Genomic DNA, 22895 nt, shown 5'->3' with positions numbered 1-22895 from the left:
AAAATGATTCTACCCTATACCTTGTTACAAGGATCATCCCCTTTTCCCCCACTATCCCTACTAAAACTCTCAATACTCCGAACGCAACACACAGGCCGACTAATCCACCCACACACAGCAACCAAAGCACCCCACAATCACCCTGACACTAAACAGCAAATACGATGCAAATGGCAGCGATGTGCAGTATACATCCCAGTGACATAACATGTATTAGCAGAGCCAGCTGAAGATGTATCAGGCCTCGTGGAGGCCCATTCCAACATGATGTTTGGCGGTCTCCTTGCCTACCATTGGGAAAACGAGTCTGACGCACCTGTGGGGTAATTAGATTATAATGGAGACAAAGGAATGCAGCAAGGGTGTTAATAGTTGCCAATTATCACAGGACAGGCAACCATGACAGGGCCAGATTCTGAGCTTGGGATAGAATTAGCGTAAAAAGGTGGCCTTCTGCCCTCCAGTTTTAAGCACCACCATTCTGAGGTGGGTGGAAAGATTGGAGGGGAGGTGTTGTGCTTCTCCGTTGTAAAAGCTGGTCAAATCTGTCATTATGGGGCCAGCCTGTGCAACAGTTACACTGAGCATTTCTAAAAGGTCTGCCATTTTTCTTATTTAGGAAGGTATCCTTGACCATTCAGGAAGTAAGAAACGTGGTGCTGCTGAGTGAGAAATCACTTCTTTTTAACTCCCTTTTTTTTACATGCGAAACCAAGGCTTTTTGAAGGAGAATCCCTTGCAAGTTTTCTTGATGGCTGCTAGAGTTGCAGCCAAGCCATGAAATAGGCACATGATAAAGTAGCGGCTTTGATGCTCGGTCGACATATTCTCACTTTGACAGAATATGGTACTTTTAAGAAAAGTGTTCTTCCTTCATGCAAGAACACTTTTCTATTTTTACATGCACCTAAGAATCGGGCCCAGACAGCGGATTCACAGCTGCATAGTATCCCGGTATGGACTGTTAGTTAGCTAAAACACCCAGAGCCTGATTCTGAGCTCTGTGTCAAATTAGAAAAGTGTCATTATGTGATGGAATTACACTTTTTTATTGGCTCCATATTCTGTACCTTTATACTATAGGCACATTATATGCAGCAAAAAAGAAAAGTCTCCTTCCATCAAGAAATTAAACTTTTCTTATTTTACATAGCACTCAGAATCAGACTCTATGTGCCCAATCCTTACAATTGACTCAATTCAGGAAAGTGTCGCTGTGTGGAAGCACAACACTTTTCTAAAAGGCACATGTAAGAAATTACCATCTGACAAGGGTGCAAAGCCCTGTCCTTTTCTATTTGCATTAATAGATCAAATGATGCAGGTAATTCCATCTTTGGCAGGGTAATCTGCTGATTATATCCCCCTTTCATAGGCTCGGTGCTAAAACCATAGGGTGCTTGTGCTCTGCTGCATTAGAAGCCTAATTGGCAGCGCCTGCTCTGCCAGTGGCACAACACAGGTTAGTGACAGCCAAGTCTCTAGCACAGGGCGTAATTTATGACATTGCACCCCTGGACCAAAACTACGATAACCATAAAAAACGCATTATGGTGGCAGGATAAACACTCAAATAAAGCTATGCCTGAGTTTAGGCATGGTGCATGGTACTATGTATGAGGATCTACACATCCAAATTGATATTGCATATATGTCTACTCCTATGAGTACGGCCTGTGGTGGAAGGTGATCTGGTCAGATGGGTAGACATTGCCAAATGGCCGGATAAGTACCTGAATGGCCATGCCTCTTCTTTGATCCCTCGGTGAGGGCAGGTGACACCCCCTGCCAGAGACAGCTGTACAGCAGGCCGCTGTCCTGGGCCCTGGCATCAAAGTAGCATACCCTTTCAAAAGGAGTAGTCTCACACCAGGGTGCTGTATCTCTAAAGACCTTTGTTCCTAGTGGAAAGGGGAGGGGGCAGGATTAGAGTAGGCATGAGGACTATGTTCATGAGAAGGAGATTTCCACCATTTTGTTTTTCTCTCTTTCTTTCCTGTCCCCTCCACTTCCTCTGGAGCAATGCATCTTGGGCACGATGTCAGAAGGGCAAAGTCCACTTCTTTGAAGGGCAGGTATTGGACCACTAAGGCAGGCTAGCTTTAGTCCAATCACCTATGGACTTGTGCCTTTAAATGAATGGACCCCCCTTTAGTAATTTCACACTGGAACTACACCTGAGAAGAACTCACTGGACATCCTTTGGGAAAGTCATACTTTCTAAAGCCCTCAGTCTGAGGTGAGGAAGGTGACGTCCAAGGCAGAAGAGAGATCTGCCTCTTTCCTCTCCCAGGGCACATTGGGGCTTAACTTTTGCTGTAGACCAGGACCTGCCACTCTGAACTGGAATCTCCTAAAGCTGGGAGAGCAGACCCTGAATGGAACCATCCTATCTCTGAGTCCCTCTCAGTGGGCCTCACAGCAACTGGGGGACCAGAACAGCTGAAACTCCCTTTTCTGCCACATCGAACCAGCACGTGTTCACTGCACCTTGAACGAGAAGGAAGGCACTGGCGCTGATTTTGCACTCCTTCACCAATCCGAACTATTGCTTGCACTTCAAACCAGCTTGATGCTGCATCATGCCTTAGCTGAGCCCGTCACTTGTTAGGCCTGAATCCACTGCTCGATGGTTGGACCCAATCAGAACGATTAGAGAATCACATGGTGTCTCCGGCCAGGGGTTACAACCATGCCTCGGCTAGCCCTCGAACGGCTGCCTCACCAACCCACACATCAACATTGCAATTCTGACGACTGTCGCCCACCGACGTGGACCACTGGAGCATCACGCATCGTCCACTCCCAGCAGCTAAACCCCAATTCGGCCCAACTGCGAAGAGATCCTGGGAGCACTGTGACCTGCAGCGCTGAGAGCCCCCCTTCAACTGCACAAAGTGATCTCATTTGCCCCTACTCAACACCTGCTTTCTGCTTGGGCACACACGATCCAAAGTGCCGGAACAGAGCTTGATCCGCTCACATCAATGTTAGACACTAGGCTCGACACTGTCAGCCCAGCATAGAACCTAAATCAGTTACTGTTGACCACAAACTGCCTCCTCTGTCCACTCAGACCAAGGAGGCAGTTTTATAGAACCTTAATTGGACATTCTGTTTGTTTTGGACTGTTACTGTGTTGTTCGGGTCACTAATGGATCACATTCACACCCCTCTTAAGAGCATAGCCTTCCCTCCGCTCACCTTACCACAAAAGAGGAAGGAGGTATATCTAACTGTCTGTGTTTTTTTTTTAAATAATCCCATTGAGTTTTGGTTTGTAGAAGTGTTGGGGCTGAGTTGGGCATTTTACCCCTACTCATCCTTGCACACCTACGGAGCAGAATCCAGTTCGTCACAGGTCCCTATTATGCAGAAATATGAAAGTAGTGGCTGTAAATGAAATTCTGAAATTCACCACTTTCATTCACTGCTTCCTGTCGTCACCTTATATCGTGGCAAAGGGCCCATGACCACAACAATTGCAAAGCTGTTGCTGCAATCAGATTCCGAAGGTATAGCACCAGTTCTCAGACTCGCAACGTCATTGAGCTGACCGGGCTGAGGCCCTCCTGAACTTTTAGCTGAGTGGTGGGGCTTCCGTGCTGAAGATGGTCTGGTTGGCGTATTTTCTTTCTTCCGAGGCAAATCGGATCGGATAAACAAGCACTGAGACACACAGGCTGCGTCCCTGCAACCAGTGCCGTAATGAACTTGACAAAACTTATTTTTGTCATCAGGAGCATAGCCTTTCTTATGCATGACGGTGAATTTCTAACTGAAAGACCACCAGTCACCTTGCATATCTGTGACAGTTAAAGCGAGCAACCCAATAAAGCACCATTTGAAAATGTGTTCATACCCATGATGTCTAATAGCTTGATATGCTGAAAAGTAACGTTTGCTTTGATGCGCTTAGTTGAATGTTCCTAAAACCATACATAACAACATGCTGGAAGTGTGAAACGAATCTCCAAACCTAAGTGAGTTTATTACAAAACGTATTTTATTGTGTGTCTTAAAATGCTGAAAATAAAGACGGTAAATAGATATTTTGCCTTTTGCATCTTATAGTTTTGCATTCAGGATGTGGAAAATAAAAGGTACACTGATATTATTTTGGCTCACCATGCTGCTATAAGGATTTACATGTTGTTATGATGCTTTACTATGCAATTTGTGTATTTTGCAAGTAAACTCTATATTAAATATTTGTTCCAAGTAAAGCATGGAAGAAGGTGGCAATGCCCAATTTGCAGAGTTGGTTAAAATCAATGCTTCGCTGTTTAATGTAGGTGTGTGATCTGGGGCAAATAAATGTAATCTCACCCTGACTTCAACTGCAAAAGTTGGAGTGCTTATGAGTTTACACCCTTACAATAGGACAGTTTTAAGAAGTGTAGGGACAAATTGGTGTACCTGGTGCTCCCCTGCTAGTGGCTCCAATACTGTCGCATAGAACTGCATTATTGCTGCACTGACCCTCCCCCAGTCTCGTATCACTTGCTTTGACAGGCAGACATAGTCTCACCGGCCAGTCAGTGCACCAGAGATTCTAGTACAGTGGACTAACTGTGGTAGAACCAGCACTCCATTTTCTCCCCTGTTGCTCTCAGCCACTGAATTTGCTTGGGCCGTCCAGTGTACTGCCCCAGACTCTGCTATGTCCCGTTATGCTATGATATTGAGTCTTTCATTGCACACCAGCTGCCATTTGCACACTTTCTAGGACCTCCAGGATCTGCAAGAAGTGGGTGTTTTCAGACTTGAAGGAGATAGTTAACTGGTTGTAACATTGAAGCTGCACTAGAATAGTCTCATTACAGTGAGTAAAGAAGTTAGATGCCCCTACACAAGTAAGTTGGCCACTCCTCTACTGTCTCTGAAGTTAGCACCTCTTCCAACATTTGAAGGGTTAGCCCCGCCTACATTTCAGCCTAGGTGCACCCCTGGATGTGTGCACTTGCCTTTTGTTAGGCTTAGAGGTAAAAGAAGCCTTTCTCAAAACTGCTGGTATTAAAGTTTTGCTGTGTTTGTTCAGAAAAATGTACTTGAACAAACGCAGTAAAACTTTAAAGCTGCTACTTTCAAGAAAGACTTACATCGCCTTTCTGTGTATTGCGCTTTAAAATATACTATTTGGTAGTTGGTCCGCACACCAGACCATCAATGGGGGTGGTAGAACAGTGGGGTGGAGCTTCTATGTATGCCCCGCCTATTTTCTAAAGTGGCCCTCCCATTTTCTGAAGTGGCTCCTCCCATCAACACTTAGCCCTTCCCCCGAAATGTAGGTTTCTTTGCGCCCCCGTCAGTTCTGCACCACTAAAAAGCTGAACTAGGTACCGATAGTGGCTTATTGAACACTGGACATGGGTTGATTGTGTGACAGGCTTTATTGACAGGGGTCACACGAACAGGTATGCACTTTGGAGAACCAATGCAGTCTGTGGGACAACAACCAGTGGCGTCGCTAGCAGGGGTGGGGGGGGGGCTGGGCCCCTTGGGCCCCTCCACTGAAATCCTGGCCTCATCTTGTTCCCCCCTACGTCACCTGGGCTACTCACTATGCACTGTCTGCAGTGCTGTCTTCACCCGCAAGGCACACAGGCAATCAACAATGAAGAGCTGTTAAGTTCCCTCTGCCGTCAAGACAAGCCCCTCAAATCAGAATGTAGCGCACAAAACTGTGAACGAGGGGTCATTGGTGACTTAATGGTTTTGTGCCTACATTCAGATGGGAGGGGAGGTGCAGTGGGGTTTGGTAGTTGGTATGCACAAAAGCTTCTCTGCAGGAGTGCTTGTGACGTCACACATTCCCTTTCATAGGCGGCCCCCTACTTTTTGCTGTGGCATCCCTACTTTTATCTTTGGCCCCCTCGGTGCCCTCCCTAAATTTGATTCCTGACGACGCCACCGACAACAACTACTGCAGTTGCTTCACTGCCGTGGGTTTATGCTGTGTACAAACAATATTGATTAAAGTTGCCTTTACATACAGTCAGGCTGCAGGCCTGATCTCAGGAGGGAGGAGCGTCCTCTTATCTCGGGTCTACTCCAGCTCTGTCGGGCTCTTCACTTCCGCGCGCTGCGTGTAGTACATTTATACAAAGGCCACAAGATGGCAGAGCGAGCACACTATTAAGCAGAGAAAAAAATGACTTATGGGTTGAAGAGAACACGTCGATGTTAGAAGAATGAAGAGTGACGTCTGCAAGTAGAATGCAAGCGGGGGCCAGAATACACCCATTTTTGACATGTAAATAAATGCCTTCGGCTCAGTATCTCGACGACACGCTCGGCAATGTCTTTGATCTCTAGAGAAGGACGTGCTGCTGTGCACAGTGCACACAGTAACTCCCCAGAACCACTTTCCGATGTTTTACGTGGTTCCCATCAAGACACCTATCACGCCCTCCCCTGTCACTCCTCCCATCCCCTCAGAAGGAGGTGGAGGGGAGAAGGGGACCCTGATGGATTTCTGCACCACATTCGCCAACGCTCACAATTGGGTCATAAATGTCCACTGAAAAGTAGTTAATGGCTCTATGACAGGCGATAGTAACGTTGCTGGATATTGCGAAGCCCAAGGGAGGTGGCAGCCTGAGGGCGGCATCAAAGACAGCTGTACCTGCTCTCTGCAAACTGCACATTTAATAGAATTGAAGGAGAAAGTTGCTTTGTGATAAGACTGCACACAGGGGAAAGCTGCTCAGGCCCCCGACGAGGCGCGAAGGACAATATGAACTGAAATAGTTGAAGGGTCCCAACGTTCTCCCTGCATGTTAGTGCAATTATTTGTCATTTTAAAACCATCCAAAGCTGATGAAAAAATACACCAAACTACATGGTCCGGTCTCGATTTAATCAGATGGCAAATTGTTTCGCCTGTGCCCAGAGCCAGCCCGAGGCATGGGCGGTCCAACGAGGGCTGGGCTGCTTCCAGCCACAGGGCTTTTCTTTGTGCCTGTTTTAGCAAGGCTCTGCTGCCAGCTCCCAACCCCCTGTGAAGTGCTCTAGAGACAAATATATCCCGCCTACCTCCCCTGCAGCCCATCAGACTCCTGGGGCCTCACAGTTAGGGCTTATCGCGCTCTTTGTTTAAATTAATGTCCCATTTAAGAACCTTTTTTTGTGGACAAAGGACTAAAAAGGGGCATTTTATTCGGAAAGTACATACAGATAAACGAGTTGCAGCCCAAATCTGACTTCTTTGAAGACAATTAGAATATATTGACAAAAAAGAGGTGTGCACTATCTCAATAGTATTCATATGTCTGTGTTAAATAATGTTTTGGGGGTGGGGGCTGTCACCATTCACTCGCATCATATAAAGCATACGTTTGCCAAACGATACAAAAGGTTACCATTTCACATTACGTTTTGTTATGATTAAGTCTTGGCAGCCTACAAGCCATTTTGTATAATTTTGTGCAATTGCATTGTGGTATTTGTAGTATTGAAGATGGGGGAAAATAATGCAACGGTTGTACTCTTTTTGTTTAACATATTTCTAATATGAGTCATATATTGATGCAGTACTTGAATTATGATGTGTGTACTTTTCAAGTCCGATTTTTAAAACAGAGTATTGTTGAAAGCCCAACATTGTGGTGAGGAGGGGAAAGGATCAGAGGGCGAATTTGTTGTGATGATTTACCAGGTCCATGGGTGTGGGAAGAGAGGTTGCTGGACTTAAGATGTTCTGACTGGCCCTGTGATGATTTTCAGGGTCCAAATTGAGATTAAATGTGGGTTACCAACATCCGCCCACTTTTTTCACAGTGCCAACGCCATCCCCCTTGGGTGTTTGTGAGGCCAGCATGCAAAAAAGCTTGTTTTCGCCCACCAGGATTTGAACATGGGTCCTCAAGCTCTCAGGGCACACAATTACCCCCAAAACCACAAGCATCTTCAAAGCGCACGTCTTGTATTAGCATTTCCATTGAATATTTCATTATAGATATTTGGGTTAAAAGGGTGCACACCTTTTATACTTTGCCAGCAGTGTTCTAGGAAAATCTGCTCTAGCTGTTTTTTTTTTCGGGGTATTGATGATTCATTTTGTGAAAGACAATGTTCATTTCTATTTTGAATTTTCTTCTATTAGTAAACGCCAGTTTAATTAGGGGAGGAAGGATAGCTCAGGGGCAACACATTTGTCTTGGAAACAAGGCAATGTGGCGCAAAACAGGTTTGAATCCCAATCCTGTGATTAGAAACCACTTGCTTTTTGTTAGAAATGAACAATATAATGAAAACATTAAATGTGCATACTTCATTTTAGGATGCGTTCAGTCCCTGTGCGTATGTTAATGATCCCCCACATTTTTTTTATGTATGTGCGCCATATTGATGACATTTGAAGACCTGCGGAATTGCTTACTCTGACTGCCTCAGTACCTTTCGGGTAAATAGGCTTTACGATTGCACTATCCTGCTGCAAAAGCACTTCGCCCTGTCTGGCCCTGGACCAATCCCTGCCCTTACAACCCTTACAACCTTGGAACGTGCAGTCACAGTAGGTATGTTTGCATTACCTACCAGTGATCTTCATTACTCTTTGTCATGCTCTTCCTCGTCACAGTACATATTTTTTTTAGGTACTATCTCTACACTTGATTCAGCTCACTCGCTCGGCTACTCCGAAATAAGATGCACTTCTGATATTGCTATAACCATAATATTAACAGTTAAAATTCAGAAATTGAGCATCCATTTATTTGATCCCCAAGGATATTAATGACAACGTTTGTGACATCATTTTCGATGCAAATAAAGGGGAACCACACATCTTTTGAGGCCGGGGGGCCCCTGAAAATTCTGTCTGTGCCCTCAAGGTCTCCTTCTCTGTTTTAGCATTTCTTTAAACTGCTCATGTAATCTAATGCACAAATACATGCACTCACTCTAACAGAAGCCCTCACTCAGGAGGAGCAGAAGGAAGAGGAATGTGGAGCAGAGGGCAGGGGCAGCCACACCCATGATCATGTGTGGGGGAGGGGCCATTAACCTGTGTTTCGGTGTCCCTATTTCCCGACTCCATGCATGCTCCTATGCAGAGGCAATCCTCTCTGTTCCATCATGGCAGCCACTCTTCACAGGAGGCGTTGGGGCGATCGGCATCATCCACAGGTATGGTAAATGTTGATGTTGCGAGAATGAAGAAATATCTGGAATCTGTCCCGAAGAGACCCGAAGGGCAGAGCAAACCAACTTTACAGGAGTGGCGGGTATCTCACTCAACCCGGCATTATATGGTTATTCACCAGGAGTGCAACAAAACCTGGAGTGGGAGTTGTTTATGGGAGGGGCCACTTTAGAAACAAGGCAGGGCAAACTTAGAGGCTGTGCCCCCTCTGTTCTACCCCCAGGGTTGTCTGGTGGGGAGCCCATATATCCTATACCTCTTTCCCCACCCGTCCTTCTCTTACCACCACACCCCTCACCCTCTACCCGCCAGAATCAGCTGCCTCGCCTCCTTGCCTAACAAAAAGCAAGTGCTTACATCAGCCCCTACCCCCCGGATGTGAAAGAGCACATAACGTTGTTATATGTTTCCTCTCATCCGTGGGGAGGGGGCTGATGTGTGCATTTCATTTTTGTAAGGCAGTTCAGTGATGGAAGCCTTTCCTGAAATTAGTAGCTTTTAAGTTTTGCTGCGTTTATGCAAATAAATGTTTCTGCACAAACACAGCAACACCTTTAAGCCTCTGGTTTTAGGAAAGGCCTCTCTCCCCTCTCGGAATAACAAAAAGCCCCACCCCTTAGCTCAATTTTCATGGGTGGGGCTGAAACCCGACCAGCTCAATGCACGTGTTATTAACCCCCCAACTCCTTCAGGGGTGGACTGGGAACCAAAAGAGGCCCTGGAAATAATGTTCAAAGTGGCCCCAAATTACACATTTTCAGCAAGGCCTACCCTTTTCCATTGAGAAAATGTGGAAATACTACACAAAAGAGGCCCAGGGTGCAGAGGCCTACCAGGAAATTGTAGCCCCAGATAGAATCTCAGGAGCTACAACCAAAAGGCTTGCGCGCCCCCAGTCCCAACAGTTCTGACATTAGCGTAGGCCCGGGTCTTTTCCAGACTTAGCAACACTACCCCCACGCCCCTTGGAAGGGCCTCGCTCTCTACGGTGGAGGGCGATAGCCGCGACAGAGGCTCTACACTAACCTCTGCACAAGCTGTGTCTCAGCCCTCTCTGATCACCCAAAGACACCATTTAAAATAACATTTCTACAGAATACAAGTCCTGGGCAGGGTGCATGTAAGTGGGCAGTTACATCTCTATGTTTAGGTAGGTGGCCCCCTCGACAGAGGAGGGGGCACTGGACGAGCCCCTGCACGTAGTTCTACGAACCCTCAGGCATCTGAGCGCTGCTTATTACCCACGGGGTGTGGTGCTCATTTATCGATCTCGGAAGGATGAACGGCTGAGTTTGGCCCTGCCGGGATTCGAACCTGCGTCGCGTGCATACTGTCCGTATATTTGCATTGAGCCCCGTCGACTGTCTGCAATTCACTTCTCCATCTCAAACCACATACGGTCCAGAAGTTGCTGAATAATATTTATCAGCACACACAAAAACGAGGCTGGAATAACAATAGTAGGTGTCTATTCCATGTCTACGACGATGTCTGCGTGCTTGACACGTTATGGTAAACTGCCCGTGTCAAAGAATGACTAAACGTAAGTAACCGTAGCACACAATTGTTTGGACAGTGTCTGCAAAGTAGTAGGAGAGTTGAATGAGCTCAACTGGCCACTTGTCAAATATAAGTTCAGCCAGTCTTGGCTGATAAACTCACATCACTTCGCATTTTCATAGGTGTAGCTAAAGAGAAAACATCCCTACGTGTAACTACAGGAATTCAGAATGATACACACTGAAGGCTAGCACTTACAGAAAGAACATCACTTGTGACTTTTGCAGGGTATTAAAAAGTGACATTACATGAGAAAAAGCACACAGAATTTGTCAACATCACTAGGTTAATTGCAATGTGCTTTCCCCCCTTAGCAGTTCCTTTCCAGGGCACAATGTGGCTGGAGAAAAATCATGTTCTATTGCAATCAGTGCTGGAAAACATTTACTGGGGGAACATTCTCCTCCTTGGAAGTAGCAGGGCCCAGGAGAGGGCGGTGCCAAGGGGAAGAGTGTCTCTACATAGAATACAATCCTGGCGATTTGCATAAAAGCAAAGAGCATTGTGGGAATGTAAGAATGCCCACAATGGTACATTTGAAACATGTCTTTTAGGAGATTCAGTAAGAACCCATTTTTGAGCGAAAAATGCAAGTTGGTCGCTATTATTTCGATTAGTGACATATTTCTCACCCTAAAAAAAAGAATCTGTACATTGCATGACATATATACCAATTTGGACAGCTACCACAAACATTTGAGGGCTAGGCGCATATTCAGTCCCATCTGCTTCCCAGCAGGTATGTGGTTGTTTTGCTCTAGCTCCTGGGCATGGGGTCAGGCCAGAGCTCCCGCAATGCACGTTTTTCAGACGGTTGTTCCGGCTCATTTCCTGCACCGATTGCAATCCAAGCGTACCCACCCCAAGGTGTCAGGCACTCCCCAATTACCAAAGGGGGCCATGCCGCTCCTTGCCTTTTTGCACGGTTGTGTATTTCCCCATGCCAACTACATTTTGCTTAATTTGCTTCATTCGCAGGCATGGCAGCCAAGCCCCCGGAGCTCCATATCCCATTACAGCCTTTGATATACCTAGGCGCGTGAGTGGGATGGCTAGGAGAGTTTTAGATTCGACGATTCTCTATATTTTCGGCTTAACGGGTGATTGACAAGGTTTTAGCCGAAGCGCGAGAGCGCAGGGAGGGGATTCTGTGGCTCCGGTTTCTCTGCTCCGTTTAGATTGGTGCTCTGCACTCCACCCTCCCCGACCCTCCCCATCCCCTTTACAGAGATGGAAAAAAAAAGTCTAGGTTAAAGGGCTAAAGGGCAGGGTCCCGCGCTTACAGACTGGTCTCCGGTGTTTATTTTCTTGCGCCATTCAAGTCTCACTGGCCTGAAGTGCTTAGGGGCCGTTCTGCATGGCAAAGCACACGTCATTGTCCGGAGAATCGTCTAGCTGCAGTAGCTGCTAAGATTGCCCGGCCATTTTCAGAGCGAGGCGTTGTCTCTGAAGTGCCTTCTTCAGGGCTTATCGCGTTGGTGTGGAGTCTGCGAGCTTCTGTAGGTGTACCAGCGGGCCCACCGAGGCAGTTCAGTTCTAGATCGTGCAGTCCTTCTAGAAGCCCTTTCTCTGGGCACTCATGTCTCCGGCCCCCCAGTCTAGCTCCTGGCTCAGGGCTGGGTTCCTTCTACTGAACCTCTGGAGCCTCAGCCAAGGGGGGAAGTTACTGGTGGTGCCGCAGGATGGAAGCCACTGGCTCAGCATGCGCCCCTTGGTGGAGGAGCTGTGGCAGCGGGGACACAATATCGTCGTGGTGGTACCAGAGAGCAATCTTCTGATAGGGACGTCACACAACTACACTCTGAAGACCTACGCTGGACCCCTCTCCAAAGAACAATTGGATTTAATGATGAAGTCAGCGGGTCAGGCTGTTTTCACTGAGAAAAGCATTCTGGAAAAGGTAGCTACCTTGTATCAGAGGATATCAAACATCAGTGAGATCATGCTTTCCACTTGCCGGAACTTTCTGCATGACCAGGAGCTGATCCAGTACTTGGTGGAGAGTCGGTTTGATGCGTTGCTAAGTGATCCTGTGTTTCCATGCGGGCAGATAGTGGCAGAACATCTCTCCATCCCGACCATCTTCTTCATGAGAGCGATCCCGTGCAGTTTCAACCACGAGGCCGCTCAATGCCCGAGGCCCACATCCTACGTCCCCAGATATTTCACAATGTACACCGACCACATGGTATTTCTTCAGCGGCTGAAGAACTTACTGGTCAGCTTTCTTGATAGCTGTATTTGCCGTGCCTTCTACTTACCATACGGGCGCCTGGCCTCAGAGTTTCTCCATAAAGAGGTTACAGCCCTCGAGCTCTTCAGCAGAGCCTCGGTATGGCTGCTGCGCTATGACTTTCTATTCGAGTTTCCCCACCCGGTGATGCCCAATATGATCTTCATTGGAGGGATTAACTGTGCTCACAAGAACTCTCTCTCTCAGGTGCGTATCATATCACTGTATATAATCACAGTAACAGATGTGTATTGGTCAGTGGCAGATGTACTGACATATTTTTCACTGTAGAGAGTCTACAGAATCTGGGTTTTCTGAAAGAAAATAATGTTGGCCATGCCCCTTTTGAAAAGTACTTTTTCATGCCAAATGGCCTTAGCAATTGACTTCACAGCTCCAACCTTCCGTTCCTCTGTAAAGTTATGGAAAAGTGTGCTTCGACCCAACCCCAAGTGCACAATCTCCACACATTTCTTCTTGGACAAGCCAAGATTCCTGACCCTTGTGTAACATTACAACTTCTAGAGCCTTTGCCCAGGATATTTGGACATTTGGAAGGTCTATCTGAAACCCCTGCTCTTAGTCAGATTAGGTCGCACAACGGACCAGGCAATGACATTATGCTGCATTTCGAGTGACAGCCTAGCGGCGGACTCCGTGTGCGGCTATCTGACTAGAGCATGGAGACAGAGAGTAATGTAAATAAAAAATGCTGCCTAGTCTCATCATGATTAATGCTAGTCTTAGATGGAAATTCCGTTCTACCTTGCTTTGTCATCAGACACAGGGAATGTGTCCTTCCCTTAGTTGGGACTTATCTTGTAACATTGTATTTTATAGTATTTATTCAAGCACATTGCACTGAAATGATTGCTTGCACATTAGGTTTGGAACATTTGCTTGTCCGCAGCCTGCTATGACAAAGTGTTTTTTAGGTCTGGCTTGATGTTATCGTCCTTTTTTGGAACAAGACATTTTAATAATGTTTGTATTGTATTGCTTTGCTTATGTTGTTGTATTTGTATGTTCTTTTATGGCAGGATGGCCTAAATAAAGCTGTGATGAATGAATGATGAATACGACTTCTACCTTTCGGATAGCAATGGACACTTATTGACAAGGGCACCTTAATAAGTGCCCAGCCCTCCTGCACTGGCCTTTAGTGGACAGTCCAAATCTGGATCATATCCCTTCTATAAACATGTTCTGATTCATCCATTTCAAAACCGTCAAATCCAGCCAGCCCTGTCTCATTCTCGGCTATCCCAAGGTGCCATTGTACAAAAAAACCTGGAGCGTTCCAAGTGCCAAATGGGTTTACCAAATAAATGATTTCAGGCCGAAATAACCAGACAGACTCAAAGAATATGGCAAAATACTACTTTATTATCAGTTCAATATTGTAGGGAAACCGGCGAACAAACAGATTGTAGTTTACACACTCTCAACGCATTTCAATTACACAAATGGCTTTATACATCGATTTACGTCAGCTATGATGTCATCCTACGTGGCAAACAGTAAAAACCTATCGGGTGGAGGGATTGCTTAGGGAACATATACCTATAGTTCATATAAGTGTTAATATCATTATTGGCTGCTCCCTATCTGGTAGGCACGCCATGAACAACCTTGAACTATGTAAAATACAGATAATAGCATAATACCAGCAGCGGCTAAGCTTCTGCAACAATGTATGGTCCACCATTACATAGACCCTCATGATTGGTTGGCACTCTCTTCCAACCTCGGACATTCGGCTCATTAACAGCACGTAAGCAACAAAACCCATGTGCAGGGGAACAATGTCAGACAACTGTCCTCCTTAGCTAATTAGCCTACCATCTTGCATCAGTTAGGCCCTGAGCCAAGGCTTCTTCTCTTTAGTTGAACTGGCTGGCTGTTCTTTTCCACAGAACTTTAAAAGGAGTGAAGGTACACTGCTATCTTTGTCTGGAACTTTATGAATAGGTCTTGCCTTCTGGTCTTACACCACATGTGAAGAGACCATGATTTTGTCCATTCTGTCCTTCTATTAGTGCTATTTGATTCAATTATATTGCGTGCTATTACTCCTCTTGGCCTCTGGAGACTTGGTTGCTCCGTCCTGCATGTGCTTTCTGCATTTTTGATTGTTCAATACTTGGCACTCATTAATTTCTACTCCTGTACTTAATCTAAGAGAAATATGTCCTTTGTATATGTGGCTTCTCATCTTTAACTCCTTTTGTTCCTTGCAATTGCTTCTTGCTGTGACATCCGTGATCCTGAGCCAAGAAAATACCCTTTGTTCTTGCACAAATCTGTATTCCAGCATGTGTCGGCTCTGCAGCCTTGGTCTCTGTCCTCTATATTTCTTGCTTACTATTATACGATGCTGACGCCCATTTTCTAAACATGGCCAGTTTATTTGCATTATATTTCCTACATTAGCAAGCTTCTACATTGTCTTATTTCCTTGTGTTTCTGCGTATATGCATCTACTGCATTTCATGTCATTGATCTTCTTTGTGTATATGGTTTTCTTCGTATTCGCCTATATATTTACTCCGTCACTTTAGTCACATCTTCATTCTCCAGACATCCATGGATCAGGCTTAGTGCATCCATATATCTTTTCTTCTTCATGACATCACTTTCCACCTGTCCAGCTTTACTTATAGTTCTTCTATGTCCAGTGGTTTCTGCAGACTCATGTATACTGCATCAGTTTGGGGATACATTCGGTGTGGTTGTCTGAGTGCCTAACATCTCTCATACCTTTGATATGGTATTGGGATGATACCAGGTGTAATGCTCAGTGTTCTCTTCCTGGTCTTCCAATATGGCATAGGTGAGGGGGTTGGCTCCATAGATGACGTAAACCTCTGCCTCTCTACATTCCCCCCTGTGGTCGACTCATTAACCAACTCCTCAATTTTCTTCACACTGTGGTTTCTCTCAGATTCCATATCTTTGTCACCCCCTCATGTCACCCGCATTTGTTAGGTGTTCATCCACACTCCAGGTCATGTAGCAACATTCCCCAGGTGCTGAACAGAACACCTACCATCCCACATACTTCTTATGGTCCTTAGGATACTGAAACTTCGTTCATGGGGGTGCCATGTTACTTCCTTTCAGGTGCTCACTGGTGGTGTTTTCAGTCTATGTGTGCTTGTCAGCCACAGCATTTACGTCAATCAACATCATCCCAATAGCTTTCTTCACTGTCTTCTTGCATTGCCCTATAATTATTCTTATAAGACAGAATCACAGCAAAACCAGCACTAGTATTGCTCCCAACATTTTGAAGGCCTTTACCATGCAGGTTAGAACACACGAAAACAGAGATGAAAACCAATCTTCATCTTCGATTTCATCTACTTCTTCCGACATTTTCATATGCAGAGTTGACAACATAGTTATTGCTTCTGTCAAGGTTGCATTTTCTCCGTCGTGGGCAGGTGTTTATGTAAAACAAGAAGGCCCAATCTTGGTGCACACACCTCCTTCCATTGCTGTAATTAAGTCCAGGACATACCTGTTCTGGATGGTCATGAAACTTCTGGCCCTCAATTCTTCTATAATCACATTAAATCCTTTTATCGTTGTATTAATTGTTTATAGCAGCTCCCATCGGGTGATTTGTAACCATTTGACATTTGCTGATGCCTGAATTCCTGCATTGAATTTGGCTGTAAATATCACTGCTGTCCTACCGAATAATCTGTGCTAATCTTGAATGACATAACAAGCTTCTATTGATTTTGGCAAAAAATAGTTCTCTCTCTTCTGTCGGTTGAGGTTCAGTGACCTCTTCTTCCTTTGGTGTACATCCATTTTCGGAAAGTTGCGATGTGGAGATCACTTTGGGGGGTCACCAACACAGGAACTTGCATTATCACTATAGAACATATTCCTCTCCAATTTTTAGGTGGCTTCATATAAGCTTTGCACCCACAGGCCCAATAGTGGTCAATTAGCAAAGCAGTTCCTCCTTTAATTCCTGGCACATCAATTATTTGCTTGCATCCTTTATTTTCTCCAACTTTGGTCAGACCACTGTTTCTGAAACACTGTGTTGTATTTTTCATTGGTAGTATGGATACAGACCCTGCTTTATCTTCAACCCATGTTAGTATTTATTTAAAAAAGGGTATAGCGTGGACTAAGGCAGAGAGGCCTCTTGGCACTACAGGGGTGGCTGTGAATCCAACAAAAGAGACCTCCTCTACACATAAGAAATAAACACATTGGAGAGTCAGAACAGATACGTTTTTAGTACCCTACGAAAAGGAAAATACTCCTAAATGGCTCGTAGCCTGGGGTGAGAAAATTCCAGAGTCTGGGCACCAAAACTGAAAATGACCGGCCTGTTCAAACCATGGGACTTTCAAAAGCAGCTGGGATGCAGATCGTAAATGTCTGGTAGGGCAATAATGTTGAATCTTCTTCTTGAGGTAATCAGGACCAGAATTATGCATAGCACAATGAGTATTACAGAGTGTCTTAAAATCTATCCTTGATGCCACTGGAAGCCAGTGAAGACGTTGTAAGAGCTCTGAAGACGGAGTCATCCAATGTGCCCTCAGCGCTAGTTTGGCTGCTGAGTTTTGAAGCACCTGCATCCGCTGGATTTGGTATTTAAAATTCAAAAATATGTTGCTGTACTGTGCAAAAACCCTGTATTTAAACTTTCAAAGTTAAATATCAGAAGTTATTTAAGAGTATATCACATCCAGATAATCTTTGTTTTCAATATTGTTGCTTTATTGGTACAGCCGACACGTGTTTCGACCCATCGGTCATTCTCAAGGCTGATACATTATCAACAAATTCCTATATACCCAACAATGATTGAGATCATACAAAGTACAGGAATATTAGAGATCTCACAATTTCCAAAACCAAGTGTGTAAACAATCATATTTACATACCATTTTGTCATTCCATAGGAGGTGTGTTGAGCGGACAGAGGGGAATAATAAAATAAGATTGCAATTAAACTATTATGAATTTGTTTGTATAGAGTATTTTTTATTTTTATTTTTTATTTTTATACAGTTTATTACAAACTTTTAAAAAGGAGTAAAACAAGGGAAAAAAAAATTGAAAATTAAAGAAGAGTCAATGAGGAAAATACACACTTTCGTCAAAAGTGTCCGTCTACTCATCATGGAGCATGCAAGTCCAGCACCTCAATTTAAATCAAATTGTCCCTTCTGAAGTACACTCTTCTTTACTTTGGTTGACTGTCAAGATCAACTATCCATCCAATAGAATATGAAGTACTAGGTTAACATTAAACAGAAGAGACCGTAAACAGTATTGCATCATCCTCCATTCCTAAGGCATTAGGTCTTCAATCATAGGACATTTCTAATATATTCTAGAAAGTAAACCAAAGCAAATGTCAATCTGTTATTTGATCCTTCAAATAAAGCTGGCCACCAGTCTTCACAATCCCAAGTTGTTCTTTTTCCAATTTCATCTCCAAAAAACAATCTTTTTCCACAAAGCACAGGACAGAAAGCAACCAGATGTTTTAAGGTTTCAGCATCGTTTTTACAGAACCTACACATTGCATCATCAGGTGGTATTTTCCTTCTGTACCTTAAGATTTCTTTAGTTTCAAATTGATTTAACCTGAATCTCATAAACACGTCACAAAGATTTTTACTTGGAAACTTAACCATATAACTCGATAATTTGTTATATGGTTTAGCTTCAATTGGGACAAGTTCCATACATTTATGTTGCAATCTCTGATGGCAGGTTAACATCCAGTCCCATTGCCACAACTTGATTTTGACTTTATTCGGATTCAACCACAGCATTTCTTCCGCAACATTAAGTGTCTCTAGCATCAGTTTACAGTTTGCCATCCACAACTTTTGTATCGATTGATCATGGCTTCCTGGATATGGTTTCAGAATTCGGAATTGAGGAGCACAATCTGGGTCTGTTATTTTCCCAAACAAAGATAACGAGTTCCATGTTATTTTTGCTGTAATAGATGTTAGACCTAACTCATATCTAATACAGGCTCTTGAGACTCCTCTTCCTAAGTGCAATATTTTTGTCCAAAACATATGTTCACAGGTTTCCCACACCTTATAAGAACAACCGAATGAAGTCTCTGTGCCAAAGATTAGAGAGGGCACAACTTTCATCTTGTAGAAGTTCATTACTGGTTCCAGACTGAATTTACCATATTTCTTATTAATAAGTGAGCCTTGTACCATCAATTGTTTACCTTTTGCCTTTACAACTCTCATCATAGGCTCATCGTTGATTTTTGCGCTTATCGTAGCTCCAAGATATCTTATTTGTGTGGATTTCTTTAAGCTGTTAGAAAGTATCTTCCATTGAAAGTTCACTTTTTTGTTGTTCTTTGTCCCTGTAAGTTCTTCAATTCAATTATCTCAGTCTTGGCACTGTTAATCAACAATCCATTCTCCATGATGTATGATTGTAGAGCGGTTAATTTACGTTGTAGCCCAATCTCCGCTAGGTCCAACAACACCATATCGTCCGCATACATCATCCACTCTATTTTGGTGTTGTTAATTTTGGGTGAGTACGATCTGATCTCTTCAAACGTTGTTCCTATGTCCGCGATGAAAACGTTAAACAGATTGCACCTAATGGGCAGCCCTGTGTCACACCCCTTTCTGTTGTTATGGATCTTGATAGTGAGTCATTTTTATCCAAACGGATTTTGATATTCGTATCGGTGTATAGCTGTTTTATTGCATGGATCAAGCCATCTGGACAGTTCTTCTTTATTAGCTTTTCCCAGAGCAGTTCGCGATCCACTGCATCAAAAGCATGCGCGAGGTCAACAAACGCTGCAAATACAGATTCCTTTTTCTTTATCGCCTCCATTTTTAGTACGTTGATTATGAATAGATTCAGGTTACATCCGACACCTTTGTCATGACCCACAGGACGCGCCCCTTTTGGTCTTCCTGGTCCTTATAGCAACGGGCCTTGCATTCCCTGACACTCCCAACATTGCCGTCCAGCGTGACACGCCTTCCGCGGTCTATACGTTGGACGTAACGTATTCTACTAATAGACCGCACCCCGGCGGCTCCGCACGTCTCAATGTTATTGCCAAGTAGCGATCAGACGTGTGCTCCGTAGTTCGCAGTATTGCTTTCCTGGTTCCTAGTTTTTCTACTTCCATTCCTTGCCCCTTTCCCTTTTCCTCTTGATTCCTGGACTTGTGCGCCATCAGCACGTCTTCTACGTTTCCCAGATCCCCGGATTGCTGCATCCCGGAATCTTAAACGCACGCTGGAGTCAGAAGAGACTCGCTCAGCCTTATTCTTGTCCAGGTCTGTCCGCAAGAAGACACCTCCCACGGAGTCCAGCAAGGATCGGTCTCAGGTGAGAAGGGGGGAACTCCGTGACAGTTTGAGACGCCTACCGACCGCACTCGAAGTCGACATGGAAGCGGCCGTCCAGGACCTGATGCGAGGTATGCAAGAATTAACCACCGAGGTGCACAATTTAAAGGCGGAAAACGCTGCTCTCAAGCAATTAGTTCTATCCGTGATTCAGCCGCAAAAGAAAGTGTGTTACTGGGCGGCATTGTTGAGAAATACGATGGGTCGGCAAAAACCCTTTCTGGATTCCTGGACTCATGTTTGGTTCACTTTACATTTAAGCCCTATTATTTTTCCACTCCCAGGGCTAAGGTGGGGTTCATAATCTCTCACCTTTCTGGAAATGCTTTAAAATGCTTTAACCTGGGCTACACCCCTAGTTAACTCCGGCGACGCTCTCCTAGATGACTACAATGGTTTCATACGGGCCCTAAAGACCATGTTTGATCGCCCAGACTTTCAGCAGGGATCCCAGGATGTGCTCACGTATGTAACCCGCTTCAAGCAATTGGTCAAGGAAGCTGGTTGTTCTCCGGAGGCAAGTTTTACCCTTTTCAGGAGAGGACTAAATGAGGAGATTAAAGATGAGTTAGCCAGAGTGGCCCGACCAAACTCATTCCAGGTTCTTATGGACCTTGGCATGCAAATAGACCTTCGCATCCAGGAAAGGAAGGCAGAGAAGAAAAAATCTAGGGGAAACCCTCTGAAGGTGTCCTTTGAGAGTACCTCCAAATCTGACACAAACCCTCCATCAGTCACCGAACCAGAACCCATGCAGATAGGCGCCTTCCGTGGACCCATATCCCCGCAAGAAAGGATGAGAAGGATTAATACGGGGTTGTGCATGTATTGTGCCTTAGACAAACACTTCGTTAGAGAATGCCCTCTGGCCCCTCCTCGGCATTCGGGAAACGCCAACTCCCGATCCTAGATGGAGCAGGGCTTCAGGAGAGAGATGTTTGCTCCACATCAATTCCATCCTTGAACTCTCCTGGACAAAACAATCTAGTGATACTACAGGCCTTCCTATCAACCTCCGGGAATAAGACCTATCCTGTTTTGGCCTTGGTAGACTGCGGGGCTATGGGAATATTCATTGATCAAGACTGGGTTTTTAGTCACCACATCCCATACGAAACTCGAAGCATCATGCAACCGGTGGAAGCGATCGATGGAAGACCCCTCACTTCGGGGCCCATTTGTTTTTACCCCATGGCACTGGGCATGCCCCGGTTACAGAAACACAATCCGTATATCAATTGGACAGCAGGATCACTATTCCTCGGCTCAGAGTTTTGTATGTCTCACTGTCTAATCCTGGATCCCTCCTTGACCCCCTCCAAAGAACCACCAATAGACCATCAAGCACCTCTCATGGTTTCCAATATCGTGCAGGTTCCTAAGGCCTATCAGGGATTTGTTGATGTGTTCTCAACTGCCATAGTCCAGGCCTTACCCCCTCACAGGCCTGAAGACTGCGCCATAGACACGGATCCCTCAGCAGTGATTCCTTTTGGCAGGATGTTCATCCTTTCCGAACCTGAGAAAAAGGCTCTCTGAGAATAATTGGATACCAACCTTGAGAATGGCACCATAAGACCTTCAAAATCTCTAGCCGGAGCTTCATTTTTCTTTGTTCCTAAGAAGGACACTAAGGAACTCAGACCCTGCCTCTATTATCGTGGATTAAATCAATGCACCCTCAAGGACCGGTACCCTTTACCCTTAATCTCGGATATCCTGGAAGCAGTCAGAGGCGCTGTGATTTTCACGAAACTGGACCACCGGGGTGCCTATCATTTGATTCGTATCCGGGAACGAGACAAATGGAAAACAGCATTCAGAACACCCTTTGGTCACTTTGAATATCTGGTCATGCCCTTTGGATTAGCTAATGCCCCAGCAGTCTTTCAACGTTTTATAGACAGGGTGTTCTCTGACATGCTATTCCTCTTCGTCATCGTCTACCTGGACGACATTTTGATCTACTCCAAGGACCTTCTAAAGCATGAAGGTCATGTAAAGGCAGTACTACAACGACTCCGTGAACATAAACTCTTGGCCAAACCCGAGAAATGTCTGTTTCACTTTGCTTCTGTTCATTACCTAGGATTTATCCTTACTCCAGAGGGAATTGGCATGGACCCTTCAAAGGTAAAGGCTATATTATCCTGGCCTGCTCCCACATCCGTGAAACAAGTTCAATCCTTCCTGGGGCTTGCCAATTTCTACCGGAAGTTTATACGCACCTTCTCTGAGATTGTTCAACCGATTGTTGCTCTCCTGAAGAAAGACACCCCTTTTGTCTGTTCTATTCCGCAAGATAAGGCATTACAACTGTTGAAGACAAGATTTACTCAAGCTCCCATTCTGGCTCAACCCGACATTGATCGACCATTCCTTGTGGAAACGGATGCCTCTAACTAGGCCATTGAGCGGTGTTGAAGCAAGAATTTGAGGATAAACTAGAACACCCCATTGCTTACCTTTCACAAACCCTGACTCCCAGTGAGACACACTACTCCGTCCTGGAAAAAGAACTTTTAGCCATCCCCCAAGCCTTCAATGAGTGGCGACA

General features: G+C 45.0%; 1 protein-coding gene across 2 annotated transcripts in view; it reads left to right on the top strand.

Annotated features, from left to right (window-relative positions):
* Nucleotides 1-22895, top strand: part of LOC138488740 (UDP-glucuronosyltransferase 1A1-like) — a 428922-nt gene that overhangs the window by 74637 nt on the left and 331390 nt on the right. The window contains exon 1 of one of the 2 annotated variants that reach the window (XM_069616006.1): nucleotides 11911-13148. The exons of the other annotated variant lie outside the window; for it this stretch is intronic. Within the exon in view, the coding sequence (XP_069472107.1) occupies nucleotides 12288-13148 (861 nt within the window). The 5' untranslated portion in view covers nucleotides 11911-12287. Of the gene's footprint in view, nucleotides 1-11910; nucleotides 13149-22895 lie in introns of those variants that run through there. 2 annotated transcript variants of the gene reach the window in all.

The sequence above is a fragment of the Ambystoma mexicanum genome, chromosome 9, assembly GCF_040938575.1.
Source record: "Ambystoma mexicanum isolate Mex_15411 chromosome 9, UKY_AmexF1_1, whole genome shotgun sequence".
Classification (NCBI taxonomy): domain Eukaryota; kingdom Metazoa; phylum Chordata; class Amphibia; order Caudata; family Ambystomatidae; genus Ambystoma; species Ambystoma mexicanum.
The sequence above is the reverse complement of the archived record's forward strand: the minus strand, read 5'-3'. Positions and strand labels throughout refer to the sequence as shown.